An 11,653-nucleotide genomic window follows, 5' to 3' on the forward strand; every position below is an offset into this window, starting at 1 on the left:
AGAATGTTTCAAATTCTGGGAACAAGTTATGTGGGATGGATTTGTGCTTGGTGGAGCACCATTAGTATATGATGTGTGTATGTGTTGGATATGGGTGTGTGTGCTTCCTCTGGGTCTGTGGGATTTTGGCCCATAATTCCTGCAGCTCTCAGGTCACAGCTCCGTTCTCACGCACATATTTGGCATTCCTTCCCCGACATGATTACCATACACCTTCCACTCTGGGTTTGGCTACGCAGAATATTTCCATCATTCCCGAGTGGAGCTGAAGCAACGTTCCAGAAATGAACAACTCACCCCACCACCCCCTACTCGCTCTTCTTTATCCCCCCCCCCCAACACACACACACACCCTGTTACCCCTCCACCCCACTGTCTGCTTATACAGCCCCCCCCCCCCAGCACAGATTCCTGCTGTCTTGCAATAGGAATCCTTTGGTACAACCCTTTTTTCCCCCTGAGTCAGCTGTTTCTGTCTGCCGGCATGATTGGGTCATTTGGCAGCGACATCTCTTCAGTGACCTCCTGCTTGGATGGGAAAGGAAGGGGAGGGTTGGGGGGACAGGAGCAAGAGACATGAGAGGAGAAGCAGTAATGACACTATCTGACTACTGCAAGTTTCCGTTCTACTGTTTCTGTCTGATCCTTCATGTTACAAATGTAACTTGATCATGTGGAGGACACTGATCCATTTGTAGAGTTGGGTCTGAGGACTCATCAAGGCAATTTCCCACGGGTTCCTAAAGGACAACTGATCCTTGTCAGATTCGTATTTTAGAAAGTATTTCAATCTTTGATATTTAAGTTTCTGTCACTGCTTTTACAGTGAGCGATAGGGACTAGAATAACTGCAAAGTCCATTCTCTGCAGCCATCAAGTCCTTAACCCTCCTCCATATTACATATATGCTGGTTGGATTAAAATGGTTTCAGGGATCAGACAAACATTTTTTTTTGTAAAAGTTTTTAAAACTAATTAATGTGGAAACTTCCCACATCCAAATGCTCTTATAGCTTGTAGGGAGAACAGCGTGAAGTTCCTTTACATTTTTAAAATGTGTTGAGTTGTTTCCTGATCAAAAGTTTCATTGGCAATTAATCTGTGTGTCATCCTTTGATTGAACGCTTGTCAATAAAATTCCAGAAAAAAGGTGTGTGAAATACCTTTAAGGAGTAGATTTAGATTTTTAAAAATCCATTATGTTAAAGTAATGGCATATTACAAAATATATATAGATATTGTTATCATGTAGGCCTTTTTTAATTAATAGGAAATTGTTAATGGTTAAAATAACTAGGTTAAAAAAGTTAAATACAAATCTCAACATTGGTAAAAAAAAAGATGCTGCAAAACAGGCATCATCATGAAATGATTGTAATATTTCCCTCTAATACAACTGGTTAAAAACAGGAATTCATAATCTGTGATGAGTCACATTAAAAGAAACACATGATACTTGTGCCCTAATGAAACAAATAAAGGTTTTTCAAAAGCTGAATGAAATGTCTTCTCACTGATTGTTTTGTTTTTTTACAAGATGCTCAATTTGAAACAAATTTAAGAGAGAAAAAAAACTTTCATATGTTGATGTTACAGAAGTCAGAACAAACAAGTGTTTGCTCCTTGAATGATAAATAACTTGCACAATATTAAAAACTTGTTGCCAAGAAATCGTTCGCAGTCAAATAACTGGGCACTTTAACTCTATCACTCTATCCAAATTGTTATTCAACATGAATTTCTGTCTGTGTGTTTATTGTTTGACACAAAAAAAGTAGATGAAGACGACGTTTAAAGAGGCTAGGACACGGGAAATGTTTCTGTAAGATTTACTGAGTCAAGAAAGACTGCTGCACACAGAGCTGAAATAAATAAATGAAATAATTTTATCATAATAATTATAGTAACCATCATAATAAGATTGCTTATTCAGGGTTTCTGTCTTCTTTTATATATATAATATATATAACTTTCAATAAATTGTTCCCTTTAATATTTTTCTCCTGTGTGTATGCATGAGTCTTTGGTTTGTTCCACTGAATGTCCTGGTAGCAGCATTCTGTATCCATGGTATCGCACAGGAGCATCATCCCCTGGGTCGTTTCTATAGCGATGCTAATCGACAAGGCACCCTCCCCGCCGTGCTCGCCCCTGCGCTCGTCACCCTCTGCACCTATAAGCTGAAGGTGAAGTGTCCTCCGGGGGGCTTGGGCGAGGGCAGGAGTCATGAAGAAGGTCTCCAGTTGTCTTTGGTCATTGTTGGTTTGGTTTGCTGTGATTGGATGGCTATTTTTGGTGCAGCTTGTTTTTTTTATACATTCGAGTTCTTTAACCTTCGGTCCCTGCGGTGAGTTGTCACGGGTTCATGCAGGGACTGGATGGTCCCTTTCAAGAGTCCCTCGTGACCCAGCTTCACTCATAGTTGTTGGTGCACTCACTCACACACACAAACGCACACTCTAACATACATTCCCTCTCCTTCTTCTTCCTCTTCTTACATACATTTATTCAGTAAGTCCCAAACTCGACCGTTCCCTCATTCATCCTTTTATCATTCATCTATCAGTCTCACAGGTTCCCACTGATTTAGCAGTGAGACAAATAAGTGCGTCACATGTCAACAATCCATTATTGGTCCGTTTGATCTGTGCAGATAGCTCTATCCCTTTGTCCCCTCTACTGTTGATCTGTCTTTTCCCTCCTGTTTTCCCTTTGTCCACAAGCTAAGCATCCACTGTCTTGTCCAGTCTCTCCCACCCGTGTCCTCTCTGCATAGTCCAGTTGTAATCCCACACTTAACATGATCCAGTTGGTCCAGGAACAGGAGACGGGAAGGCCTTGCCGTTCTTGTGGTTGTGGAGTAAAGGCCTTCGTGGGGGCCCTCTGGCTGCCCTTCATGTTTCCTGTCAGTGTTTCTGGCATAAAACACTCCAAATCCACAGAGTTTCCAGTGATGGACCAGGAAAAGTCCAGTCGGTTCAGGAAGGGAATTAAAACGGAATGAAAGGATCAATAAGTTTGGGGCTGTAGTGGCAATTAAGTAGATGTGAAACTAAACCCCGTGAATGATTCATCAAGTTTCTTGTCAACGTTAGTCCCAACAAAGGCATGACATGACAAGCAGACTCAGGCTGAGGCTTTGAATGACAGGACAGTGGGTGCCAGCGTTAGCAACTACTAGCGAGGCCCTGTAGCGCGTACCCTCTTGACCCGCTTGCTGATGGTGGTGAAGCGAAAGGGTGTGGTGAGGTCAGGCTGCTCCCCAGGCGGGAAGCGTTTCATGAAGTGTACGTCCTGCTGGTTGGGGAGGGTGTTTGGGCCGCGGCGAGGGCGGCCTCTTTTAGTGAAACCAACATACCAGCCTGTGTGGCGTGCTGACATCAGAGCTGTGTAGTGGTTTTCCAGAACCTTTTCCACAAAGACACAGTCGGCACTTCGATTGCTGGCCTTCTGAGAGAGCAGAGAAACACCGCAGGTATCCCACACACACACACACACACACACACACACATTTGGAGAAAAACATAACAAAGAGAGGCTGGTCAGGAAACTGTTAAATATTTTTTTTATAAACACGTCACTAAAAGGAAGAAGTCTCACCTTTCCCACGAGCTTGCCACGGCGGTTCATGCACAAGTAGAAATTTGTTTCTTTGCCCCGGATTCTCACCTGGCTACCGAAGGTATCAGCCTCCACTACGAGCTGGGCTTGTGAAGGGACAGACAGAAGGACAGACAGACATTAGAGCCACAGGCAGCTCAGAGACAAACAGATTGTCACACTTGGTGTTGTATTGTTGGTTGACTGGGTTTATTAGGTTATATCACAGGTAGAAAAGTAAAGATCAAAAAAAATTTGGGGTAACTATGCTTCATGTTGTATCCCATAGAAAACAACATGCGAGCTAACACAGACAACACTCCTGGTTATGAATAGCAGTTGTTCAGATTACCAGCAATAGCTCTAAATCAGATTTAGCATTAAACAAGATAAGGTATTCACCTCTTATCACAGTTAAAGGATTCATAGTTGCTATTAAACCGTATAAATCCCAGTAAAATGTAAATGTCTCCTGCTGGACAGATGGCTGTCAGATAAGGCCGGTCACACACAAGGATGTGAGGCGGCTCACAACAAATGGGCCTCGTAAAAAAGATAACAGGCAGGAGTAGACAGAGCACGGTGGGCTCAGAAGAGTGGGAGAACACTCCGACTGAGTGTCTGCGATGCTGTTGTTTTAGGTGTGCACATGTGCACAGGAACATGTGTGTATATCCTTCCAGGCAAAACCGCTTCACCATCTATCTATACATCTTCAGAGAGCGTTTGTGCCTGTTTAAAAATAAATCCTTAAAATGGTTCCTACATGACCTTAGTCAACAAAGGGGTCAAGCGAAATCAATACCTCCCTCCCTCCTGCCCTCTTCCTCTCTCTACCCCCGACTATCCTCTCGTCTCCCGTCTGCTCTTTCACTTCATGTTTATACCTTCATGCACCCGCCCCTTCTTCTTCTGCGCTTTGTTTCTTCTCTTTCTGCTGGATCCTGTTTCCTCCTGTTGTTACCTCATCGACCAAAGTTGGTAGTTCAGGAGTAGTATTTCTCAATAAAGAGACCTTTTGCCTCTTTGGTACCAGTGTTGGCTTGAAGTGGCATCTGAGCAACTTAACGTGTTTGTGAATGGAATTATGAAGCACCACTGAAACACTAAGTCATCTGAACTCCAGCTTTATGGCTTGGCTTCTTCTGCCCATTGATTCTGTTTATGGTTTAAGAATGGGTTAGCCATTATTTCAAATGGAGCAAGGTGGAGAGGAAGAGGCAGTGGGGGATGGACAGAAAGAGTGTTAAAGCATGGAGGGAGGGAGGGAGGGAGAGGTAGCCTGCTGTTTTAAATCCAGAGGAGACAACAGGGAGGATGAGAAATCAATGAAGGAATCGATGACGGAGATGAGTTTCTAACCCTCGCTCCGACACTACCTGCCAGCCTTCTCACACTTTTTTTCACGAGCACCTTCTCCCTCGCTCTTTTCATTTTGCTCTCTTGTGAATCATTTAGTCAGCAGCCAGTCGATGAGGTCTTTGTACTCCCAAGACAAGCTCCACTGCCCCTCTGCCAAAGCCTGGGGAGATAGATGTGTGTGTGTGTGTGTGTGTGTGTGTGTGTGTGTGTGTGTGCTTTTGCTTTTGTCAGTGTGCCTGCATAGTTGCAGTCTGTACTCATTCATGCATGCACTTGGTCAACCTGCAAGTCTTAGTACTTGTAGGTGTGATTGTGCAGTGCATTTTCTGCTGTACGTGTGTGTGTCTTACCATATTTGTCTCCATCCTCTCCTCGGGCGCTGATTCTGCGTCCCAGCACCTGGACATGTTTCCCACTAGTGCGGCTGTAAAGCTGGTAGACCCGGTGGTGTCGCCGACTCATGGTGTCTCGCACCTGTGTCTGGTTCTCCACATGCACGCTGAAGTTGACTCCATCCACACCAAGTACCTGCTGCAAACACACACAGAAACACACACACACACACACACGGGTTAATACAGAAAGCCATGAACAGGTTTTAAAAAAAAAAAATCTACTAGTAAACAACTTGTATTTTTAAACATTATTTTATTCTGCACACTTGCTGTTTGTAATGCATGCAGGGACTCACCTGTAATGGATTGCACATCACCAGCAACATCTGGATACATCTAGGAAAAGTAGAAACAGATTAGTTTAGAAATATGCAGAAAGTTGGAAGGGTGATGTGTGACACCATCATTTCCATCTCTTTCTTCTCTGCCGTTCTTTGTGTTCAACATCTCTTTTTCGCATTGTGCGATTACTCACACTGCTGGGAGAGAGAGAACGGACCTGACAAACAGACAGACAGATATCTGGAGAGACAGAAAACACCCAGAGAAATGTTTATAGTTACGCTACCAGCCTTCTGTCCCAACCCACTTTCTGACCTGGTCCTGACATTCACCACGCCAAAATCTGGCCTCCAAATGACCCGATTGGACCGTGGCGAAATGGCAAACATGCCGAGACAACTAGAACATGTTTTGGTTGGGACATCTGAGGGAAAAGGCAGGCTTATTTGGCTGCTCTGTGTATGTAGACAGCTGGGCTGGACTACAGGTGTACAGTCTGCCCTGATGTGGCTTGGAGAGTGTCAGACTGTGGTCACATTTAGAGAATAAGCTATGAATGAGTGAAAACACGAGCTACCAAAACGTGAGGAAGTTTGACTTATGGAGGAACCAATTGATGTGGAGTAATGGTCGTGATGTAGCATGTTGAATTATTACTCATGTGAAATTATACCTTTCATGTTTATTTATTTATTTTAACGTTCTGACTATCTGGACTGTTTGACACATTTATGATTTGAACAGCTGCTTACCGTTACAATTTAAATTCTTCTCACTCTTTCACATTACTTAATTGAAGTGTAGACCTTGACCTTGGATGTATCACATTTTATTTACGGCTTTAGTTGGGGAGTGACTGTGTTGTGCAAAGTCTCCCCTGGCAGTCCTTGAACTGCTCTGAATTAGTGGTTGAAGACTTGATGAGGTTCAGGACCAAGTGTGTGAGCTGAAAAGACATTCTACAAATTTTGTTTTTCAGCAACTCATCTTTTGCTATCTCTTCGCATGCCTCCTCTCTCCTTCTCTTTGCTCTGCTCCTTGACGTGTTGTCCTCCCAAACTCTCCTCTACCATATCTTGCTGTCCACTCTACCTTTTTCCTATCATGCCCTGCCTCCCAGCTTCCTTTATGTTTGGGGTTAGCAGGGTGACTCCTCCGCACTGTCATGGACATACACACAGATGTGCATTTGTGAGCTGGGTGTGGGTATGTGTACAGGCGGCGCAGGCAGCTGACAGCTGGGCCAAAGCAGAGACATTACATGCTGCTGAGACAGGGAAAGATAGCAAGGAGGAGAGAGAGAGAGGCAAACTTAGAGATGCACAAAAGGAGAAGGAAAAGGCAGAACAGATGAAGGTGATGTCAGAATTAATAGAGGGGAGACGAAGAAAGAGGAGGCTGACAGATAATAAAAGAGATAAAATCAGAGTGAACGAGCAGATGCACAGATGTGGGAAGGTCAACAGCTCAAAGATCTCAAAGCACGAGGAAAAAAAGTGGCAACATGAGAGACAGTAGTGTGACCACAGAGTGTGGTCTGGCGTGAGAAGTAGACACAAAGATAAATAAAAGGATTGAAAGAGGAGAGGGATCAACTCATGCACATCGTAACACATGTCTTTGCATCCTGACTAACAGACGCATACCATCTTCCCTACTGTCTCTTTTTCCCATCACTGGTGTGTAGGCCCCTGAGTTGTTCTAATAGATACAGACACCATGGGCAACACAGCAGTGTGTTGGCCCTCACATTTTGCCTGCGCAGCCGAAAAAACCTGAGCGCCTGTGCATTGTGAGGACTCTCAGCTGTTAAAACATCACAGCTGCACAGCCGCCGAGGACACTGCAGGAAAAGTGCCTCGGCACTGGATTCCCCAATACCCACAAAAACCACAGACACTCCGTATTATGCCAGCCACAGAGAGAAATAGAAGGAGAGGGGAAAGAGGGAGACGGCATCGGTCAGGGGTGGGGGTGGGTGTGGGGGAGGGATGAGAAAAACGAAAGAATAAGAGAGCTGCAGAGTAAAAGTCCTGGAGAGTAGAGACAGAAGGGGGTACAGAGAGAGGGAAAGCCTGGCGCGCCTTGGAGGGCCGCCAATATAAGCAAGGGTCTGACATCATAAACCTGCGTCCCAGCAGATCCACCATATGGAGGCTGCGGTTAGACGAGCAGGCCTGCACAGCGAGGACTGGGCAGCAGCATGGAGTGAGAGCGGTCTGACTTGTGGGACTCAGCACGGAGCGGCGGTTTCAGCTGTGTGTAGCAGTGGTTAGCGTGGTAGGCCAACATTGGAGCAGTGGGCTTCGGCACCGAGCAACAGTTTCAGATGTTCAGCACTTGGGCCTTGGTGAAGAATAGTGGTTAGGCGAGTGGGCATGTAAGTGGTATCAGCAGTAATGAGGCGTATGGTGGAGCAAGGCTTTAGGAAGATGAGGACCTCTGGCGTAGAACTGTGACCTTCAGAGAAGCAGTAACAGGTTGTTGGTCTGTCTTACAAGACTTTCAGTGCGTAGAAGTTTGTAAAACAGCGTGGAGAAAGTGAAATGACTGTGGTAACACTGACAGGCAAGAAAGAAATGAAAGCAGAGATGATTGGCTCTGAAATAACTAAACTTAAACCAGCAGACTAAATAGTGAGTCTGCTCCTCCTCTGATACTGCCAGGGGTGCCATCATTCATCAGTTATCAATTCATACTTTTAAACTGAGCAAATATTTGTGGAAGAAATAAGGTATAGGCCAGACAGGGAGACAGATGTGGGCAGTTAGGTGAGATGAGAGAGAGAGAGAGAGAGAGAGAGAGAGAGAGAGAGTCGGGCAGACACCAGCAGCAGCATACACCCTGTCCAGGTTGTGTGAGGAATGAGAAGTATCTGGAGATGACTGCCATCTGGGAGAAGTACAGCCGACACAAAGAAAGAAAAATAAATCTCCTGGCTTTTAACAAGACACACCTTGAATGGACAAACCCGAGCACCCTGTGTCTGTATCCTCCTCCTCTAGATTTGTTCTTGGCACTTTATCATTTTCCTATGCAGCTAGATAAAGCCAGTTTTATTTGACATGACTTCTGAATTATTTTCAATAGGAAGGGAAAAAGAAAGCATTTTCTTGGCAATGGGAAAATGGCCTTCTCGAAGCCAGCCAGGCCATCCCTGAAGTAAGTGCAGATGGTGATGGAGATGTTTATGGCAGGTTTTATGAGTAACAGGGCCCTGACTCTGACCCAGTGACCCTGAACTGTCAGCCAATCAAAACAGGGCCTTCCATGGCATGTTTTCTATGGGGACTGATGAGGAGTGATGTAATCGTCAGACACTGCAGCCTTCCTCTCCATCATCTTCAACTGTAGCTAGGCCTCACAGTAGTTTACACAACTGAGCAAGGAGATTAATAAACAAGACGTTTACAAGAAAAAGTGATAAAAGGGACTTACAAGACGGTCAGCGTGGAAAGAAGGGACCACATCGCTCCCCCCCTCCACTATAGAACTTGGCCCAGAGACAGTCTCCTCGCTCTCCTGAGCCAGTACGACAGTCGGGAGAGTTCCCCTCTGCGTTTTTATTCCGGTGGATGGTTTGCAGAGTCAAATAGTCAGTGGACACTCCTGTTGGCATCGGCGACGGTATGCCCCGGTTCCGCTGGCGTAAGTAAATGTGCGGGTGCAGGCAAAGTGGGATGTGACGGCGTGGTAGCCGTGCCACTGTGACCGTCGGGAAACCTCTAACAGCTGACCAGACCTGTGTGGAGAAGCGGGTGGGCGGGGGAGCAAAGGGGAGGAAGTCTAGGGCTTTAAAGTCCACAGCAAGAAGATGAACAGGTGAAAGCGCGTGCACGCGGAGTTGATAGCCAACTCCAGCTGACCTTGCTGGCCCTCAGAGGGATGCTCGGCCCTGTGGATAGCTGCCTCGCGTGCGTAATCTTCTGCGCAATCCAATGCGTAATGTTTCAGCACAGCAGCAAGCTTCTGCTCTCCATCATGAATTTGCTATGAATGATATGGTAAGACACAGTGGTGGAGTTTATGTTCGGGCACAGGCAGGAGCAGGAGGCAGATTTAGTTCCAGCAGAGCGGAGCCAGGTGCTGGTGGAGGTGGGCTACCTGAGCTGGCTGATGGAGCAAACAGTGATCTGGAGACGGGCGCTCTGCGGGCGCAGGGTAATGCAGGGCAGCCACGCTCATGACTGCGCCCCAACGCTGGCTTAACGGGTCTGTGGCTCAGGTGACACCGACCAACAGTGTTCGACAGAGTTGGCGATAGGGTCCCGGAGCGGTCCAGCTCAGAGGGTTGTATGGAGAGCGCTGAATGAGAATAGGTGGGGATCATAAAGGGGAGAGAAAAACGAGAGAGGGAGGGGTGGCTGGAGAGGATGGGAACAGCTGTGACTGGGTGGCGGACTCAGCCACCCGCGACACAGCGAGGAAATAACAGCCGCACTTTGCACCTGATTTTCCGGACTTCCCTGCTCGCCTCAGCCGCTGTTTACTGCGTGGTTGCAGCAGTACTCCTTGCGCCCTGTCGACACAATACCAGCCGAAACACAGCACGATGACATCACCTCCAAAATGTTTGAAGGGGGAAAATGCAATCCGATCTTTTTATTTATTTTTTTAAACGTAGAAAGTTTAAGCAGTCTCTCTGAAAGGGGAAAAACACGAGTCTCCGCTCTCCGAGAAAAAATCAACTACGCGGTGTGAAAGCAGAAGAGTCGTGCTCGCCAGTTTGTAAAGAAATAAAAGTTAAACCGGGCGCACTGGAGACGTGTTTGCACAAATTTACTCTATGTCCAGAACATGCACCGTCGCTCTTCCACTGATGTTTGCTTTCCTGTTTAAGTCACACACCAGATGAGAAAAAACAGCTGAAAGAGAAAGCAGCTAGGTGCGATTTATCCACTTCAATGGTAAAATGCTGATGCTTCTCCGTTAAAAATGTCCAAGGTCTCCTTCCATAAAAAGCTCTTCTTGAGGGGGGCAGCACAAGAGAGGCGCGTCGGCAGGCACAGACCTCACTCCAAGAAAAACCAGAACAAGATTTTAACAGACGCGGATCAATCCTCCCTCCCTCCCTCCTCTCCTCTCCTCTCCTCTCCTCCCTCCAACCCCTCTCCCGCTCCCTCTCCTTTCTCTGCCTCACACACGCACACTTATTGGATCAAAATGGGATTAGTCAGTCGTTATGCGATTCCGACCCAACTTGCCCTGCAAAAAATATCCATTTTAACAACTCTTCTCCGCTGCATAAAAACAACATCCGTTGATGAGGTGATACATTTTCACTTGTGCACAATGCAGAATAACTTTTTTTTATTTTCCCAATCTGGTAATTCTATTTTGGACTCACTTTATTTCAAGCGATATTTGTTTATGGGATTTCCTAACACCAGTAAAAACATTGGAAACAATTTGAATGGTGCCATCAGGAGGAATTCATTCGTTAAAAAATAACTGGACTTCAATAAATTTGTGAGAGAAAGTGGCATAACTTTCTCTTAACCAGATAGGACAAAGACACCTGTCTCAGTCAAGTGAACATCTGTCTCAAAGCCAGGCTTCTTGTTTTTCACTATCTCCACAGAAGATAACCTCACCCCTGCACTCTCGATGGCCTCGGAGACACTCACTCTCTCTCTCTCTCTCTCTCTCTGTCTCTCTCTCTCACACACACACACACACACACGCGCGCGCGCACACAAACACAAAACACCCCTCAGAGCCGCTGCGCTTTCAAGTGATGTATTTTGACTCCCCATTTCATAACTTTTAAGTTAAACCTTAAGTGGGAAAAATGAAACAGAATGAGAGACAGTCAGGAGGGCGGTATGTAAGCACGGATATGGATCCAAAACGAACATTTCTCAGGGATTTCGGCAGCAACGCCCGCTCTGCGCTCCCAAAACTCCCTCTAACCGCCGCACAACCGCAGACGGTCAGCCAAGCCAACGCAACACTCCTGCCATACCTTCTCTCTCTCACATACACTCACGCGCTCACACACGCACACGAGTGTA

The 11,653-nt window shown here is 46.0% G+C and overlaps 1 protein-coding gene across 1 annotated transcript; it reads right to left on the reverse strand.

The window, feature by feature from the left end:
* Window positions 1-1,899: 1,899 nt before the first annotated feature.
* Window positions 1,900-10,645, reverse strand: fgf18a (fibroblast growth factor 18a). The gene is made up of 5 exons (XM_079352895.1): window positions 9,078-10,645; window positions 5,654-5,693; window positions 5,313-5,493; window positions 3,601-3,707; window positions 1,900-3,450 (listed from the first exon to the last, which is right to left on the reverse strand). The coding sequence occupies exons 1-5, from the start codon at window positions 9,107-9,109 to the stop codon at window positions 3,178-3,180; spliced, it is 633 nt and encodes a 210-aa protein (XP_079209021.1). The 5' UTR covers window positions 9,110-10,645; the 3' UTR covers window positions 1,900-3,177.
* Between the last annotated feature and the right edge of the window lie 1,008 nt (window positions 10,646-11,653).

This window comes from Symphodus melops, assembly GCF_947650265.1.
Source record: "Symphodus melops genome assembly, chromosome: 9".
Taxonomy (NCBI): domain Eukaryota; kingdom Metazoa; phylum Chordata; class Actinopteri; order Labriformes; family Labridae; genus Symphodus; species Symphodus melops.